This window comes from Balaenoptera musculus, chromosome 1, assembly GCF_009873245.2.
Source record: "Balaenoptera musculus isolate JJ_BM4_2016_0621 chromosome 1, mBalMus1.pri.v3, whole genome shotgun sequence".
NCBI classification, from domain to species: Eukaryota; Metazoa; Chordata; class Mammalia; order Artiodactyla; family Balaenopteridae; genus Balaenoptera; species Balaenoptera musculus.
This window is the reverse complement of record NC_045785.1, coordinates 115800507-115821027: the sequence shown is the minus strand read 5'-3', so window position 1 is coordinate 115821027 and position 20521 is coordinate 115800507. Positions and strand designations below refer to the sequence as shown.

General features: G+C 39.3%; 1 protein-coding gene across 1 annotated transcript; it reads left to right on the top strand.

The window, feature by feature from the left end:
- Window positions 1–908: 908 nt before the first annotated feature.
- Window positions 909–15642, top strand: AIM2 (absent in melanoma 2). The gene is given in 8 exon segments (XM_036870318.1): window positions 909–953; window positions 8669–8759; window positions 8762–8811; window positions 10823–10867; window positions 10869–11135; window positions 11138–11180; window positions 11183–11241; window positions 15508–15642. Coding segments are annotated over 8 exon segments (735 nt in total).
- Window positions 15643–20521: the final 4879 nt, after the last annotated feature.

The following is a 20521-nucleotide window of genomic DNA, read 5'->3' as shown; positions in this document are numbered from 1 at the left end:
ACTTTGACATGTGGATTTTGAGCTAAAGGCAATTAAGAACCAGCAGACTCAGGAAAACCTTTTTACATCTCCCTAAACCTACCTAAAAGAATTTAGATAGGGGGCCTCTACCAGAAAGAGAGCTATTACCAAAGGTAGCTTTTTACATCAGAAAGACTTATCTGCATGGTAGGGCAAACATCTATTTACCAAACATCTGTTCTTCTTATCTTCCTGTGAATTTTCTTCCTCCCTTTTGAAGCCCCAGACCCCTACCCCCTTCTGCTTAGCTCAGGATGGTATATAAGCCTCAGTTGCCTGGACTTCTTTGAGTTTCATATTATTTTATGGGGCTCCCATAAGGTTTAAATCAGGGGTCCCCAACCCCTGGGCTAGGGACCCGTCGCCGTCCCTGGCCTGTTAGGAACCCAGCTGCACAGCAGGAAGTGAGCAGCAGGTAAGCAAGTGAAGCTTCATCTGTATTTACAGCCACTCCCCATCGCTCTCATGACTGCCTGAGTTCCGCCTCCCGTCAGATCAGCCGCGGAATAATAAATGTAATGTGCTTGAATCATCCTGAAACTATCTCCCACCCGTGCGCGTGGAAAAATTGTCTTCCATGAAACTGGTCCCTGGTGCCAAAAAGGTTGGGGACCGCTGGTTTAAATTACAGACCCTTCCTGCCACATTGGATTGTTCCAGTTACTGATATATCCTGAGCCAATCTCTGTTTTGCCTTGTCTCTTTGGATGTAGTTCCATGGAATGCTGATGCCTCCAGCAGAATAAGCCCTCCTACTGAGTCAGCACCCCAGCTTCATCTCCACTCTTCTCACCTTGCTCTCCCCTCTACTTCAGTCTGCATTGCTCAGAATTTTAAGCCACTTTATTTCAGCCAAGTTGTTATGAAGCTAAATCAGAGCTAACGACATGATGCGGAAAACAGGAAAATTCATAACCAGGGATATAGGACAGGTAATCAAACTGAGGAGCACATTACATGGGAAAGCACATGAGTTGGGCCATGAACCAGTTGGATACTCAGATATCTCGGCCTTAAAATTCTAAAGTCCTAAAGACATATCAAAACTTCTCCCATGCATACCTTTCCATCTACGGTAAATGAATTCCTCCTTTCTTATTTTTGCTTACCACCCAATTTTCCAAACTAGAAACTTGAGATAATTGCCTTTTTCTCTCTCTCTTTTACCTTTAATTGTTGGTGAGTGCCTGTGGATCAACCTCCCTAAACTCCAATCCCTCCTCTTCCACACTGTTGTTTCCATTTTGCAATTCCTTAAGGCCCTAGTATATATCCTGGAAACTCAAGATCCAAACATAAAAATATAAGCCATGTTGAGAGCGATTTAGATCCATCATGGGGAATACAATTCTTTGGCCAGAAGGGAACTTAAGAGGGCACAAAATCCACACATCTACATCTGCGTTGGACCGGACACCAACCATGAACCATTTTCTCCTTAAAGGCAGCATGGCACAGTAGAAAGAGCATGACTTTTGTAATCAAATAGATGGAGATTAATCCAGGCTCTGCCACTGACTGTCTGTGTATTCTTGGACAAATTATACAGTCTCTCTGATTTGCAATTTCCCTTTTTGTAAGATGGAGATAATAAAATTATCTATATCAGGGCACTGTTCTGTAGATTAAATTAGTAAATTAATTTATACAAAAATAATCACTGAGCCCAGGCTCTGTGCCAGTCACCCTTCCATATGCTGGAAATAAAACAGGAAACAAAATAGAAAAAGATCTTTACCATTATGGAGTGTACATTCTAGTGGGTAGAGACATGAATAAAATGACTAAAACATATAGAATAGAAAGTGATAAGTACAAACCAAATACACCTAGAAAAAGGTCTTTTAGGCAGACAAAAACCCAACAGTTACAAATGTCTTTGAAATATGAGTGTTCCTGGAAGCTTGAGGAACTCTGAGGAGGCCAGTGTGACTGGAGTGGAATGAAGGAGAAAACTGTGGAAGATAAGGTCAGTGAAGTGATCATTGTCTTGTATGACTATACTGGCCATTTACAGTGGACACTTGTTCTAGTTGGTCAATCCTTGTGCCATGCAGTTTGCTAAATATTTCTTAATATCACCTGTGCTTATAGGCTGGTTAGGAGATAAAGTGTGGAAACTGTCTAGCCAGGGTCCAGAACATGGTGAAATGAATGAACTGCCAGGAGAGAGCAAGTGGATATTTCTGGAAAATAAATTTTAATTGAAAATCAGGAGTAGAACATTATGGTGGTTAGGAAATAAGATAAATTAAGAATTCAGAAAGCAAAAACCAAAATGCAGTGACAAGCAATTATGTGCAAAATTTAGGGTGAAAGGTATATCTGAGGAGGGCTAGGGTTAGAAAGGTTAGGCATGAGAGGGAAGTTGGAACACTTGCACCAAGTGGGAATTTAGTTAAATTATAAGGTGGAATTCTTTTCTTTCCAATGCGAATGCTTCTCCCATATAGTCTTTCTTCTCTCCCATTCTGCAATCTGAATCTCAAATTTATTTTCTTTTACTTTTTCTTTTTCCCAAACTAATACCGTAAACCTTGGATAATTCTGGTGGCAGAAAAGGCATCAGTGGCTCTGTGATGATCTCCCCATTTTAAGTAGAATAAAGATGAGACTCAGTGCTGGAGCAGGAAAGGAGACTGAACCTCTATGAAAACATCAGGGGTGATGTAGCTCAGTTCTGTCCTACTGTACAAACCTAGAACTGGTGCCATTAATCTCATCTGCATAGCACGGCACAGGGAAAGTATATGAATGAATGCAGTTCCTGGTTCATCATAGCTATTGTTCTCTGACCCTTACAATAGTGGACAAGGCATACTTTCCAACCTCTCTGCCTTTTCTGCTATTTTCATCCCCTATTTGATCATTTCGTCTGAGACAGACCATCCTCCAGGAGGGTTTCTCTGATGATACTTGCTAGAACAAGAATTCCTTTACTCTGCTTTATTTCAGGATTTCCTCTTTTTACTCTCAAGATTTTCTCAGATATTACTTTACACTAAAATTGGTGATGAGATGCTTTACTGTTGAAAACATTGAACTCTCCACCCTAATGTCTAATTTTGAGACTGTCCCGTTACTAAAATATATAATTTACTAAGATTTACTCAGCAAAGGGGGCAAAATGAATTAGAACATAAATTTCATAGTATTTTTTTTTACTTGATATATATTGACTTACTGAGATGAGGGAAATAATTTAAAAGTACTGGAGTAGTGGTGTTTGGATTCAGAATTTTCTTTCCTTTTAGTTTCGTATTGGGGCTTAAGAATTTTGGCCCAAGGAAAGAAGCTCTTAAGCACCTAAATAAATGTTCCTGTATTCTTAAATTGGTTAAGCCATCACCTCATGAGTGTCAGAAGGAAAAAAAAAAAAAAAAAGGAATTATTGACACGCAAGTGGTAGAAAGTTATTGGAGGAAATGCTTAACGACTTGGCCAGTCTTGTTCCCCAGCCATGACAAATAGACTGCTTCTCAGGCTTATAAAGCCAAACACTGATGTAAGCACTTCACTCTGGGACTCTAGTCTTGGGATCACCAATTAACAAAGTAAAGAACAGGATGACTTTGGGAACAGGGATATAACTCCTCCAGGGGTTTGAAATATGACACGTTATTGCTTCTTAGTGTTATGACAGTTATTTAGGGATTGTGTAATTTTGTAGTTTCAAAATGTATTGATATATCCAGAATAAAAATACAACCGTGGTGTCAATTATTATTGTATTCACCAGTGAAAATACGGTTTAAAATAACTAATAGCAGAAATGCATTCAGATAAACTCCATGATTGATTTGGTATCAGCTTACAAGTTTACACAAACTGAATTACTTTAAATTTCCCTGTACTATACCATGTTTTACTTCTTTCTTAGAATCTAGGTTAGCTGGTATAATGGTACAATAGAAAGTTGGATTATTTTCTTTGGGATAGAAGTTTCCAAGTTACTTACCTTGAATATATTTTGACGTAAAACTTAGATTTTAACAAGCCTTCTCAACCATTCTTCCTTTTGAAATCATTCCATAAGGAGACATGTGAGTTGACAACTGTGATTTATTCTGGCTTTCATCTGCCCTATTCCGGGCTTAGAAAGCCCAGGTAGAGAATAAGCACTGAGGAGATAAATGTAAATTATGTAAATGATGAATGTAAATGATGATATAAGCACATGATGCTACACTGATATAAATTGTTATCTAGTTTCTAAGGCACTTTACAGAAGGGACTGATTGCGTCTTGCATTGTATTTTCCTCTGCTCAGCGAAGTTAGAAGATGTAGGTTTTAGAGATGGCCTCAAGGTGGCAGTAACTACACGTAATTGCCCCAAGTAACCCAAAGCTTTGTGATTTTCCTGAGGGTGAGCCAGGAATCTAGAAGTGTTGGTGAACATAGGCTGAAGATATTTAGGAATGTCTTTTGTTTTTTCTCTAAACTGAAGAATTCATTCCTCTCTGTCCAGGATAGCACCAAATTTCCCCTACTGCAATCTTTCCTCCTTTTGGTGTTGTAATGATCCTAGAATTTTATTATCCTGACTAGGTAAAAATGATCCAATATGGGACAAGATTTCACTAAGAGAATCTGGTTGGAAAGTTATGAATGACTGGTAGCTGGTAGCTCTGTACTCCATATAAGAAGTCAGTAGGGTTCCTATTTTATTTAAAAATTCCATCCTGGAGTATTCTTAGTTCTACTTTGTACATAGCAAATTTATTTGTGCTCCATGCCACCCTTAACTATTCTGGTAGGAAACCAGTTTTTGTTTTGTTTCCTGTAGGGTTCATCTTCCATCCTTTGTTGAAGGTTCTTTCTGCATAACCAGGCATGTGTGCACACAGACTGCTGTATAAGGTTCTTCTCACAACCTCTCCTCATGTGCCATAGAGCAGAGCAGAGCAGAGGGAACTATACTCAATATCTTGTAATAACCTATAATGGAAAAAGAATCTGAAAAAAGAATAAAACTGAATCACTTTGCTGTATGCTTGAAACTAACACAACATTGTAAGTTATACTTAAATACAAAAAAAAAACAAACCCAGAGAATGCTGTTCCCTCCACCGCAACCCCCCCACCCCCCTCCCCCACCAAATAATTGGAAAAGGACATCTTGAGACATGGTATTTTAAAAACCAAGACTAGAAGTTGGCTTTTCATGAAGAAATATAACTTGGCCATAGACCTAGGGCACCCAAGGCAGATGATACAGCTGCACTGTGGTGTCACTATTGAGGGGCCAGCATGTCATCCACCCATCCATCCACTTACCCATTCAGTAAATATCCCTTGAGTTATCTAATAGGTGACAGGAACTCTTTTAGGTTCTGGTGATAAAACAGGGAGTTAAAAACAAATCCAAGTTTTACAGAGCTTACATTCTAATGAGAGAGGTAGATCTTTTTCTTGACCACAATTTAATGAATTAATAAGCTGAGGTAAGAGTTCCAACTGAAAGGACAGTGGTCGTTGCAGAGCATGTGTCAAAGAAACCTAACAACAGCCGGGAGTTAGAGTGGGAGTTGGTAAGCTGAGGCTTCTCTTGAGAAGTGACTTTTGTGCTAAACTCTGAAAATGAACAGGAATGAAAAGTATCTTCAGTCAGAGGAAACACAGTGTGAAAAAAGCCTGTGGCAGGAGTTTGACTTGCTGGAGGGCTTGAAAGAAAACCAGTGTGGCTGAAGTACAGGGAATCTCTGAAGGGTGGTATGATGCCCTTTGAGAGAAGACAATGTAAGTCCTGTGGAACACGATTAGAATTCTTTGTTTTTATCAGATGTGATTGATCAAAAGTTTTGGGGCCATAGAGTGTTACTAGATTTCATTTTATAGTGAAACTTCTGGATACTATTTGGGAAAAAATGAGTAGCCAGTTTGACTTTGGGGAGAACAACTATTACCATAGGTCTGGAAGAGATAATAGTAACTTTGATTTGCTTATAAAATGGAAATGGAGGAAAATATACTGAATTTAGAAAGATTTGAGAAGTATTAAGATTTGGTGATAGATTGGAAATGAAAAGTTAGTGAATAGGCATTGTCAGGGAGGATACTTTAGTTTTATTCAAATAATTTAAGTTATCAGGTGAAATATACATTTATATATAAATATATATACACCTTATACATGTAAATATATATATATATACATTTTGGTATATATGTGTATATATATACTACTTTTTACCGTATTATATCACAAATATAAAAGGTACACAGATCTTAAGAATACAGCTCAATAAATTATCAAAAAGTAAATGCAAGATGATATACCATCTTGGTCAGTAAATTTTATTAGCACGCCTGAAGTCCCTTTTGTGCTCCCTCTAAGACTCACACTTAAAGATAGCCATTATCTTGAATTCTAACACCAGAGACTAGTTTTGCCTGTTTTTGAATATAAAAGGAATTTTACAGTGCAAATTATTTTGGGTCTTTCTTTTTTCAAATGACGTTAGTATAATTTCATCCATGATGTAGTTTGTAGCAGTAGTTTGTTCATTTTAATTTCTGTATAACATTTCATGTTTTAGTTTTATACATATAAATATATATATAGTTTTATACATATATATGAGAGAGAGAGTCTACTGTTGATTGTTATTTGGGGCCATTATGAATAGTGTTGCTATGATCACTTAGGTTCGTTATAAATATTATGAACATTAAGTATGTCTTTTCATTTATATATACGCATATGTATGCAATTATATAAGTATATATATAATATTGTGTATGTGTGTGAATCTTTCTCTTGGCTGTACACCTGTGAATGCAATTACTGGATAGTAAGGCTAGTATATATTGAATTTTAGCAAACAGTGCCCAACTATTTTCTGAAGTGGTGTAGCAATTTGAGAATTCTACTTAGTTCAGTTTTTTTTTAAAAAAATCTTATTTACTTAAAAAATATTTGCCATTTTTTAAAGAGTATTTTAATATGCATTTCTCTGATAACTTTTGAGGTTGAGCGCTGTTTATGTTTATATGGTTATTGACCATTTGTATGTCTTATTTAGCAAAGCGACAATACATTTTTTTTTGCCTACTTATCTGGTGGTTTGTCTACCTTTTAAACATGTGTGGATGAGAGTTATTTATATTCTGGATACCAGTACTTTGTTTTATATATACACATAGAGTATCAAAAAGTGAACCCCCTGGGTACACTACTATCTCAGTCAATAAATGGAAATGTATCTATTCTCTCACTTTGTGGCTTGGTTTTCACACTCTTAATGGTACCTTTTGGGGAATTGGATGAATTGATGCTGTGGTAAGCTTTAAACACGCTATCACACCTTGCATTGTGATCATGCAGATACTCATCAGGAGGTGAAGATTCCATATCTTAACCTCTGAATCTGGGTGTAGGCATGTGACTTGCTTTAGCCAATGGGGCATTAGGAAACATGAAGAACAGATGTGAAAACCGTGTGTACGTTGGAGCTTGCCTTCTCTTGTTTCTGGGAACCATTCTGCCCTACTGTGAACAAACCTTGCTTAGCATTTAGGTGATGAGACACCACAAGGGGTGAAGCCCCAGTTATCACAGTCTTCCCAGTATCTCAGCTGAAGTCCCAGACGTGTGTGTATGAGAAGTCATCTGCTCATTCAGCTTCACTGAGCCAGCCAAGATTGGAAGAACTGCTCAGACAATCTACAGAATTATAAGAGATAGTAATGTTTGTTTTTTTAAGCCACTGAGCTTTGGGGTGGTTTATTATGCAGTAAAAGTTAACTTATGCGCTCCCCCCCGTCTTTTGTGCTAATATTATGATTATTATTGTTATATATTTTACCTCTACATATTGTAATCACATACAGTGTCATCATTATCACCATCACTGTCCTCATCATTGTTGTGGTATTAAACTGTCAATACTCTTCATATTTACCCATGTATTTGCCTTTTTAAAAAAAATAAATTTATTTATTTTTTCTATTTTTAGCTGCATTGAGTCTTCATTGCTGCGCGCCGGCTTTCTCTAGTTGTGGCAAGCGGGGGCCACCCTTCGTTGTGGTGCGTGGGCTTCTCACTGCGGTGGCTTCTCTTGTTGCGGAGCACAGCCTCTAGGTGCACGGGCTTCAGTAGTTGTGGCTCGCAGGCTCTAGAGCGCAGGCTCAGTAGTCGTGGTGCACGGGCTTAGTTGCTCCGCGGCATGTGGGATCTTCCCGGACTAGGGCTCGAACCCATGTCCCCTGCATTGGCAGGTGGATTCTTAACCACTGTGCGACCAGGGAAGCCCCATGTATTTGCCTTTTAAAGTGTTCTTCATTATTTCTGTAAGTTCCTGTTTCTGTGCGACATTTCTTTCTCCTAGCCTGAAAATTTTCCATTGTTATTTCTTACAGTAGATTTCTGGTCAATATATTCTCCTGGATTTGGTCTGACAACATCTATGTCAGAGGCAGAATGTCTTTATGTATCATTATATTCCTGTACCTACATCTCTGAAGGTATTTACCTACTGCTACAATATGCTGAAGCAGCTGCAGGTGTGTGTGATCCCAGCGCAAGTGTTGACTCAAGATAATTTTCTTGTATTCCCGAGAGGAAATATCTACATTTTTCTCAGCTACCTATGTTTATCTCTTCTGGGTTAATGTGTATTTATTTACTTTTAACCCATTGATGAGAAATACAAGTGGAAAAAAGGAGCAAAGCTAGTGAAAGAGAGAAGTCAAGCTGAAGTGATTCCTGTTGTTTCTGCAGCTCCCAGAAATGATGTCATGAACATGCCCCACTGGAAGTCTCTCCTCATATTAGGCGTGATGGGCAAGTGCAGGGGCCTCAGTCCTTGTAAGAGCATCCTCCAGTCACTCTCTTTGTCACGTCCCACATTGGAGCCCCCTGTTCTTTATCGCACAGCATGCAAGTAAAGAAAGCAAGGCTATAATATGAAAGGTATGTCTGGGTAACAAAAAGGGAAATTGCTTGAGATTCATCAGATTAAACACTTACTGAGCTCCTAATCTCTGCCAGGTTCTGGGCATCTTAACACATTGTTACAGGGTGGATTCTATAAGAAGAAAACTCTGGAATAGACAGTTGTTTTCAGGCAGTATATGTGAGAGTGTTCTCAGGATTAATACCTGCAAGGGAATGACATAGAAGAAGAGGCAAAATTTCAGCTCCAGTGCATTGCAGCAAAGACTCCAGCAAATCTCACAGGGAGCTCAGGAGATGAGAATACCTTTCAGAATTGTCATAATTTGGATACAGGAAGGAAGACCTTTATGCACCTGCACTAAGATGAGGTAGCCCTCTTCAGGCAAGAGTGATCCCTGGAGAGGGTCTTGGCTTCTGTAAGAATGATTACCTTTCCTAAAGAGGAGCAGCAGACAACATATGGGAGACTCAACACAGAATTCACCACAAGCGTGCAGTGTCATTCCCTGTGAGGCAAGTATCATATCATTTTATAGATGCATTAACTCTGGAAACTGATTATACATACTTTCTTCCTTTTGTCTAGAGCAACCACTTTCTCTGGGCAGGGAGACAAGATTCAGGTGTAAGCGGTGCCTTCCAGTCATCAGTAATGGAAATATACATTATCCAGCTATAGGTACGTGGTACAAAGAGAAGAAATCTTGGAGTAGACCTAAGTGAAGCTGACATTTTCCTGAATTTGTTCAAATAGAGTCTGTTTCATGGTCCATCAGTGTCCTCTAATGGATAGACATTTCCTGCACTCCAGGTCCTACTGGAGATTCCACTCAGGAGGTCCTACACTTGGCCTTATATGTCTCTGTTTTTCTCTATTCCCCTTTGAGTTTGGACAGCAACTTGCTTTTCAAAAGTAGCATTTGCTTCTAAAACAACACCCCGATCTCCTATCTCTGTTAATTTGGAAAAGTACAAAGAAAATAATTACCTATAATCTTATCACCTAGAGAAAACCATATTTGATATTGGTAAATATCTCTCTAGTGTGATTGTGTGTGTGACTTAATGTTTATTTATCTAATAAGAAACACACTGTATATTTTGTTTGGGACCTTTACCTTTTTTGAATCAATTTATCATACTATTCCTCTAAAACAGTTTTAATATTTATATAGTATTCTCTCGTCTGACTACCACATATTTAATTTAATCAAATCCCTGTTTTTTATATTTTAATTATTTCAATTTTTTAGAATTACAAATAACAAGATATAATTCTTTTATATAAATCTTAGCGGCTAGTTCATTATTTCTAAGTGTAAATTCACAAAAGTAGAGTTGATTCTTCTTTTTAACTCATTTGTAGGATCTCAGACCTAGGTCACTACCTTTACTCACATCTAACTTAATCTGTCATTTTATCAAGCACAGGAGCATCTCTAAAAATTTGGGAAGGTTTGTGCAGATAATTGAACTCCCTTACTTTTATACCAGAGTAAAATGAATATTCAGGACAGTATTGGGTGGAGGAATGAGGACATCTTGTGTCCTAATGGAGTCAATAGAAGGACCAGATTCACCCCTTTGCCTTGTAAGCAATGTCTCAGAGATCTGATGGGCTCTTCACATACAGTAGAAAAGCAAGGATGCAGTTCAGGGAGTCTGCCTCCAAAGCTGGTAATATGGTCTCATCTGAAAGTAGGACATGAAATCTTGCCTATGCACTCTCTTGTCTATCTAGATAATTCTAGATCTCATATCTCTTCCTAACCCCTCTATATCTCTTCTTTGACTCCATCTGCCTTGGATGGCTTTCGGAGGTTTAATATCATGAATGAAGTAATGTTTCCTCAATAGTACCTTCTTTACTCAAGCTGAAGTCTTTCTTCTGTTGCCTTCAGCCTGAGTGGAAAAAGATGGTGGCCTAGCAGGAATCCATCAGGCAAGAGCATTGCAGAAAGGCCTGTGACAGTCATGGTGCTGAAAGCAATGAAGCCTTTTGAATTTGAGACCCAAGAAGGAAAACAATAGATGTTTCACACTGCAGTGGCTATGGAGAGTGCGTTCTTTTATGTAAAAGTTTTCAATAAATAGCTGAAGGATAAATTCACTCCAAAAAAAATTATGATATCAAAATATTATTGGCACAGTTGTTTCCTGGAAGCAAATAGTGCCTCCCTTGTGTGTGATGTCGAATCTGACCAACAGATCAGTGTGTTCCACAGCACATTATCGGAAAACCTGGTGAAACCCCAAAGATCGTAAGCTTCAAACTCAGCCACATAAAACAATTGTGAATAGGCTGTTTGTAGTCCAGAAGGTAATTATATATAATTTTATGTTGATTAAGAGGAATCATTTATTCTCCTCTATAAGCTTGGAGAGACTTTAGAAATTATTCATTTCAAACTATTTTTATAGAGTGGACTTTCAAGATGGCAGAGGAGTAAGACATGGAGATCACCTTCCTCCCCACAAATACATCAAAAATACATGTACATGTGGAACAACTCCTACAGAACACCTACTGAATGCTGGCAGAAGACCTCAGACTTCCCAAAAGACAAGAAAATCCCCATATATCTGGGTAGGGCAAAAGAAAAAAGAAAAAACAGAGACAAAAGAATAGGGATGGGACCCGCACCTCTGAGAGGGAGATGTGAAGGAGGAAAAGTTTCCACAGGCTAGGAAGCCCCTTCACTGGTGGATACAGGGTGTGGGTTCCGGGGGGGGAAGCTTCAGAGCCACCGAGGAGAATGAAGCAACAGGGGTGCAGAGGGCAAAGTGGAGAGATTCCCACACAGAGCATCGGTGTCGACCAGCACTCACCAGCCTGAGAGGCTTGCCTGCTCACCCACCAGGGAGGGTGGGGGCTGGTAGCTGAGGCTCGGGCTTCGGAGGAGGTCAGACCCCAGGGAGAGGACTGGGGTTGGCTGCATGAACACAGCCTGAAGGGGGCTACTGTTCCACAGCTAGCCAGGAGGGAGTCCGGGAAAAAGTCTGGAGCTGCCTAAGAGGCAAGAGACCATTGTTTTGGGGTATGTGAGGTGAGAGGATTCCTTCCCTTTCTTTCCACAGAAGGCAGAGCACCACCTAAACAAGCTCCAGAGATGGGCATGAGCTGCAACTATCAGCGCAGACAGCAGAGACGGGCATGAAACGTTAATGCTGCTGTTGCAGCCACCAAGAATCCTGTGTGCAAGCACAGGTCACTATCCACACACCGGCCCCCCCCACCAGGAGCCTGTGCAGCCTGCCACTGCCTGGGTTCCATAATCCAGGGACAACTTCCTGGGGAGAACACACAGTGTGCCTCAGGCTGTTAAACAAAGAAGAGAAAGGGAAATCTCTCTGTGCAGCCTCAGGAGCAGTGGCTTAAATCCCCACAATCAACTTGAGGTACCCCTTAATCTGTGGAATACCTGAATAGACAATGAATCAACCCAAAATTGAGGTGGTGGATTTTGGGAGCAACTGTAGACTTGGGGTTTGCTGTCTGCAACTGACTTGTTTCTGATTTTTATGTTTATCTTAGTATAGTTTTTAGCGCTTGTTATCATTGGTGGATTTGTTTATTGGTTTGGTTGCTCTCTTCTTTTTTTTAAATTACATTTATATTTTTTATTTTAATAATTTTCTTTTACTACATTTTCTTTTATTTTTTTATTTTACTTTTCTTAAATTATCATTTTTTCTTTCTTTTTTTCTCCCTTTTCTTCTGAGCCATGTGGCTGACAGGGTCTTGCTGCTCTGGCCTGGTGTCAGGCCTGAGCCTCTGAGGTGGGAGAGCCGAGTTCAGGACATTGGACCACCAGAGACCTCCTGGCCACATGTAATATCAATTGGCAAGAGCTCTCCCAGGGATCACCATCTCAACTCTAAGACCCAGCTCCACCCAATGGCCAGCAAGATCCAATGCTGGACACCTCATGCCAAACAACTAACAAGACAAGAACACAAACCCACCCATTAGCAGAGAGGCTGCCTAAAATCATAATAAGGTCACAGACACCCCAAAACATACCACTGGATGTGGTCCTGCCCACCAGAAAGACAAGACCCAGCCTCATCTACCAGAACACAGGCACCAGTTCCCTCCACCAGGAAGCCTACACAAGTCACTGAACCAAACTTACAGACTGGGGGCAGACACCAAAAACAACGGGAACTATGAACCTGCAGCCTGTGAAAAGGAGACCCCAAACACAGTAAGTTAAGCAAAATGAGAAGACAGAGAAATATGCAGCAGATGAAAGAGTAAGGTAAAAACCCACCAGACCAAACAAATGAAGAGGAAATAGGCAGTCTACCTGAAAAAGAATTCAGAGTAATGATAGTAAAGATGATCGAAAATCTTGGAAATAGAATAGAGAAACTACAAGAAACATTTAACAAGAACCTAGAAGAACTAAAGAGCAAACAAACAATGATGAACAACACAATAAATGAAATTAAAAATTCTTGGGGGCGCCTTCAAGATGGCGGAGAAGTAAGATACGGAGATCACCTTCCTCTCCACAAATACACCACAACTGCATCTACATGTGGAACAACTCCTCCAGAACACCCACTGAACGCTGGCAGAAGACTTCAGACTTCCCAAAAGGCAAGAAACTCCCCTTGCACCTGGGTAGGGCAAAGGAAAAAAGGAAAAACAGAGAAAAAAGAATAGGGACAGGACCTGCACCTCTGGGAAGGAGCTGTGAAGGAGGAAAAGTTTCCACACACCAGGAAGCCCCTTCACTGGTGGAGTTGGGGGGTGTAAAGGGGGGAAGCTCTGGAGCCACGGAGGAGAGCACAGCAACAGGGGTGCAGAGGGCAAAGTGGGAGAGATTCCCGCACAGAAGATCAGTGCCAACAAACACTCACCAGCCTGAGAGGTCTGTGATCTTTGATGTTACTACTGAAATTGTTTTGGAGTGCCATGAACCACACACCCATATAAGATGGTGAATTTCTTTGATAAATGTTATGTGTGTTCTGACTGCTCCATTGATGGGCCATTCCCTCATCTCTCTCCCTCTCGTTGGGCCTCCCTATTCCCTGAGACAAAACAATATTGAAATTAGGCCAATTAATAACCCTACAGAGGCCTCTTAAGTGTTCAAGTGAAAGGAAGAGTCACATATCCCTCATGTTAAATCAAAAACTAGACAAGATTAAACTTAGTGAGGAAGGCAAAAAAAGAGGCCAAAAGCTAGGCCTCTTGCACCAAATAGACAAGTTGTGAATGCACAAGAAAAGTTTTTAAAGGAAATTAAAAATGTTATCCCAGTGAACACATGAATGATAAGAAAGCAAAATAGCCTTATTGTTGATATGGAAAAAGTTTTCGTGGTCTGGATAGAAGGTCAAACCAGCCACAACGTTCCCAGGGTAAGGCCCTGACACTCTTCAATTCTATGAAGGCTGAGAGATAGATGATGGTCAGCTGTTTTTAGCAAAATGTATTTTTTGATTAAGGTATATGCATTAATGCTCTTGCACACTTAATAGGCTACAGTATAGTGTAAACATAGCTTTTATATGCACTGGGAAAGCAAAAAAGTTGTGTGTCATTTTATTGCAATATTCACTTTATCACAGTGGTCTGGAACTGAACCCATAATATCTCCAAGGTATGCCTGCACTGGAATGCAAACAGATCAAATACAAAGGCTGACATATCCAGGCACTCAGAAATGCACATGCTCTTCGATCTTGCCAGTGCTCAGGCTCTCAATGAGATATCCCAATCCTTCCTTCACAGCTTGGCACCAGGAATAACTTTTGCCCCTTCCTTCCACCTTTTCTCTCAGTAAGAACTTTCCCTTCAACTCTTGGCATTGAGTACACCTGCTCCTTCCTCTCTCTTGTTCTCCAACAACTCCTGCCTGTCCGCATGCACTCACGCTGGGTGTGAGTGCATATCTCATTTCAGGGTCCCAACCAAGAATTGGGGGTGGTGACTCAAAAGACAGGAATTCACGAAAGAAGATAGGTGAGAGTGGAAGAAGAGCCCCTCAGATGGGAAGAGAAAAAAGGATGCAGCCCATAGCAAGGTGACACAGTGTGAGTGAAGGGAGAAATGTATAATCAGGGTCATCTCATTGTTTATCTTCACCTCTTTCTTCTTCAAGGTCATCAAGGCCAGGAAAAGCAAGGAACAACCATTCAATCCTGAATCATATATGGAAACCTGATTAGAGCTGTTCTTCTAAAAACCTGGATGTCATTAATATTGATGTTTATGGAGCTAAGATCTAAGTACAGAAAAAATATATATATATTTTTTAAGTATATATATGTTTGAAATACAGCAATATATATACTAGCTATTAATTCTTAGGAATGGGGTGTTAGGGGTGCTTTTAACCTTCTTTTTTATACTTTTCTATACTATCTCCATGCCATATTTTGCATCTATAACTTTTATAATTTGGAAAACATAATAAGCATCATGTTTTTTCCTATAGGCATGCCTCCCTAGGAGTCTAATTCATTGGTTTGTTGCTTAAAAGCAAATAGTCTGTGGCCTGCAAATCAGATAGGGACACCTAAGCCCCAAGCAATATTTGAATTTATACTTTGGGTGTGATCTTTACAGGATATAACTCTGGGCAAGAATGAAGAGGTTGATGCTCCACCAGAATTGGTGCTCTATAGGGCTAACGCCCAAGCTGAGGCCTTCCAAAGCAGATGGCCGTGCTCACACTCACTGCAAGTTTATCTCATGATGTAACAGGACAGAGTCCATAGCCTATATCCAGGTTTCCTTCTATTTTGACTGACTCAAAATTAGCCAGACACTGACTGGAACTGAGCTACTGTCTATCTTCATGGTGAAGGAAGAGCATTTGCTAGGTGAACTTATGTAAACAAAAAGGCAGCGGAATGTTTAGTTTCCTTGAGATTCCAAGTTTTACATAATGTACACTGTTGATATCAAATGAGTCTTTTTTTTTTAAACATCTTTATTGAAGTATAATTGCTTTACAATGGTGTGTTAGTTTCAGCTTTATAACAGAGTGAATCAGTTATACATATACATATGTTCCCATATCTCTTCCCTCTTGCATCTCCCTCCCTCCCACCCTCCCCATCCCACCCCTCTAGGTAGTCACAAAGCACCGAGCTGATCTCCCTGTGCTATACGGCTGCTTCCCACTAGCAATCTATTTTACATTTGGTAGTGTATATATGTCCATGACACTCTCTCACCCTGTCACATCTCACCCCACCCCCTCCCCATATCCTCAAGTCCATTCTCTAGTAGGTCTGTGTCTTTATTCCCGTCTTGCCACTAGGTTCTTCATGGCCTTTTTTTTTTTTTTCTCCTTAGATTCCATATATATGTGTTAGCATGTTAGCATACTGTATTTGTTTTTCTCTTTCTGACTTACTTCACTCTGTATGACAGACTCTAACTCTATCCACCTCATTACAAATACCTCCATTTCATTTCTTTTTATGGCTGAGTAATATTCCATTGTATATATGTGCCACATCTTCTTTATCCATTCATCTCTCGATGGACACTTAGGTTGCTTCCATGTCCTGGCTATTGTAAATAGAGCTGCAATGAACATTTTGGTACATGACTCTTTTTGAACTATGGTTTTCTCAGGGTATATGCCCAGTAGTGGGATTGCTGGGTCGTATGGTAGTTCTATTTGTAGTTTTTTAAGGAACCTCCATACTGTTCTCCATAGTGGCTGTATCAATTTACATTCCCAACAGCAGTGCAAGACTGTTCCCTTTCCTCCACACCCTCTCCAGCATTTATTGTTTCTAGATTTTTTGATGATGGCCATTCTGACCTGTGTGAGATGATATCTCATTGTAGTTTTGATTTGCATTTCTCTAATGATTAATGATGTTGAGCATTCTTTCATGTGTCTGTTGGCAATCTGTATGTCTTCTTTGGAGAAATGTCTATTTAGGTCTTCTGCCCATTTTTGGATTGGGTTGTTCGTTTTTTTGTTATTGAGCTGCATGAGCTGCTTGTAAGTCTTGGAGATTAATACTTTGTCAGTTGCTTCATTTGCAAATATTTTCTCCCATTCTGAGGGTTGTCTTTATGTCTTGTTTATGGTTTCCTTTGCTGTGCAAAAGCTTTTAAGTTTCATTAGGTCCCATTTGTTTATTTTTGTTCTTATTTCCATTTCTCTAGGAGCTGGGTCAAAAAGAATCTTGCTGTGATGTATGTCATAGAGTGTTCTCTATGTTCTCTATGTAACACATAGAGTGTTCTCGATGTTATGAAAACATCACCTATGTTTTCCTCTAAGAGTTTGATAGTGTCTGGCCTTACACTTAGGTCTTTAATCCATTTTGAGTTTATTTTTGTGCATGGTGTCAGGGAGTGTTCTAATTTCATACTTTTACATGTATCTGTCCAATTTTCCCAGCACCACTTATTGAAGAGGCTGTCTTTTCTCCACTGTATATGCTTGCCTCCTTTATCAAAGATAAGGTGACCATATGTGCATGGGTTTATCTCTGGGCTTTCTATCCTGTTCCATTGATCTATATTTCTGTTTTTGTGCCAGTACCAAACTCTCTTGATTACTGTAGCTTTGTAATATAGTCTGAAGTCAGGGAGCCTGATTCCTCCAGCTCCATTTTTCGTTCTCAAGATTGCTTTGGCTATTCGGGGTCTTTTGTGTTTCCATACAAATTGTGAAATTTTTTGTTCTAGTTCTGTGAAAAATGCCAGTGGTAGTTTGATAGGGATTGCATTGAATCTGTAGATTGCTTTGGATAGTAGAGTCATTTTCACAATGTTGATTCTTCCAATTCAAGAACATGGTATATCTCTCCATCTATTTGTATCATCTTTAATTTCTTTCATCAGTGTCTTATAATTTTCTGCATACAGGTCTTTTGTCTCCTTAGGTAAGTTTATTCCTAGATTTTTTTTTTTTTTTTTAAGAAATTCACGTTCTTTTATTTATTTATTTATGACTGTGTTGAGTCTTCGTTTCTGTGTGAGGGCTTTCTCTAGTTGCGGCAAGTGGGGACCACTCTTCATCGCGGTGCGCGGGCCTCTCACCATCGCGGCCTCTCTTGTTGCGGAGCACAGGCTCCAGACGCGCAGGCTCAGTAATTGTGGCTCACGGGCCCAGTTGCTCCGTGGCATGTGGGATCTTCCCAGACCAGGGCTCGAACCCGTGTCCCCTGCATTGGCAGGCAGATTCTCAACCACTGCGCCACCAGGGAAGCCCATTCCTAGATATTTTATTCTTTTTGTTGCAATGGTAAACGGGAGTGTTTTCTTAATTTCACTTTCAGATTTTTCGTCATTAGTATATAGAAATGCAAGAGATTTCTGTGCATTAATTTTGTATCCTGCTACTTTACCAAATTCATTGATTAGCTCTAGGAGTTTTCTGGTAGCATCTTTAGGATTCTCTATGTATAGTATCATGTCATCTGCAAACAGTGACAGATTTACTTCTTTTCCGATTTGGATTCCTTTTATTTCTTTTTCTTCTCTGATTGCTGTGGCTAACACTTCCAAAACTATGTTGAATAATAGTGGTGAGAGTGGGCAACCTTGTCTTGTTCCTGATCTTAGTGGAAATGGTTTCAGTTTTTCACCACTGAGGACAATGTTGGCTGTGGGTTTGTCATATATGGCCTTTATTATGTTGAGGAAAGTTCCCTCTATGCCTACTTTCTGCAGGGTTTTTATCATAAATTGGTGTTGAATTTTGTCGAAAGCTTTCTCTGCATCTATTGAGATGATCATATGGTTTTTCTCCTTCAATTTGTTAATATGGTGTATCACGTTGATTGATTTGCATATATTGAAGAATCCTTGCATTCCTGGGATAAACCCCACTTGATCATGGTGTATGATCCTTTTAATGTGCTGTTGGATTCTGTTTGCTAGTATTTTGTTGAGGATTTTTGCATCTATGTTCATCAGTGATATTGGCCTGTAGTTTTCTTTCTTTGTGACATCTTTGTCTGGTTTTGGTATCAGGGTGATTGTGGCCTCATAGAATGTGTTTGGGAGTGTTCCTCCCTCTGCAATATTTTGGAAGAGTTTGAGAAGGATAGGTGTTAGCTCTTCTCTAAATGTTTGATAGAATTCTCCTGTGAAGCCATCTGGTCCTGGGCTTTTGTTTGTTGGAAGGTTTTTAATCACAGTTTCAATTTCAGTGCTTGTGATTGGTCTGTTCATATTTTCTATTTCTTCCTGGTTCAGTCTCGGCAGTTTGTGCATTTCTAAGAATCTGTCCATTTCTTCCAGGTTGTCCATTTTATTGGCATAGAGTTGCTTGTAGTAATCTCTCATGATCGTGTGTATTTCTGCAGTGTCATTTGTTACTTCTCCTTTTTCATTTCTAATTCTATTGATTTGAGTCTTCTCCCTTTTTCTCTTGATGAGTCTGGCTAATGGTTTATCAATTTTGTTTATCTTCTCAAAGAACCAGCTTTTAGTTTCATTGATTTTTGCTCAAATGAGTCTTATTTAGACCATGGTACCCACTTTTTCTATGGAGTTGTGTTAAAGAAAATAAAATTATCTTTTATTTAAAAAAAAAAAGAATGACAGGTTGAACAAGCTGTGCCCTATTCAAAGAAACCCAAGAGGGAGCCAGACCAGCTGAAATCCAGTCTATGCTTCAATTGCCCACCCTTATCCTAGGGTGGAGTTGCTTTAGTCTAAAACGATATTTTTCAGAATTGGTCTCCTGGAGGGGCCATAATTGGGTAATTTGTGTACCATATAAGGTAGCTTTTGGTGATTTGCATGAAGTCACTAGTATATGTGGGAAGTAATTCTAGCCTTGTCTGACGTGAAATAGCTGGCTCCACTTATTTACTCAGGTACCAACTGGTCAGTAGCTCTCCAGATATATTTCCTGGTCCTCATATATGTGAATCCTATGAGAAAGTTGCTCCAGGCAAAGACTTGCATTAGGCAAACACTGAAGAATAATTCATTTACTTTAGGGTACAATGGCAGAAAATAGATATCTAACACTGATTTTACAGTGTATTTTTTTTTATTTTATAGAAATATAGTTGATTTACCACCTTGTAACATTATAATGTATTATTTCTGCTGTACAGAAAAGTGATTCAGTTATACATATAAATATATTCTTTTTCATATTCTTTTCCATTTTATTTTATTACAGGATATTGAATATAATTCCCTTACAGTGTATTTCTTGATTGCATATTTGGTATCTTGTGTTCTGCAATTATTTTGTGTCACTTAATCTTATAATAGCTCTAGAGGCTTGACGGTGTTCTTTTTACCCTCCTGATGAGAAAAATAAGGGACAGAAAGGCAAGATCACGTTCTGAATAATTAGAACAATTCCATCATAACAAGAATTTCCTTCATGCCACTTTATTGTTAATTCTTCCTCCAATCCAAGCTCCCGGCCGCCACTAATATAGTTTCTTAACTTAAACTTTTCTCTTTTCCAGAGTTTCCTAAAATGGAAATTTAAATATATATAGCAATTTGAGTCTGGCTTCTGGCACTTAGTATTGTGGTTTAGGATTCATTCACATAGTTGTGTGTATCAGTTTATTCTTTATATTGCTGTGTAGAATTCAATGTGTGGACCCACCAGAGTTTGTTAATTCATTCC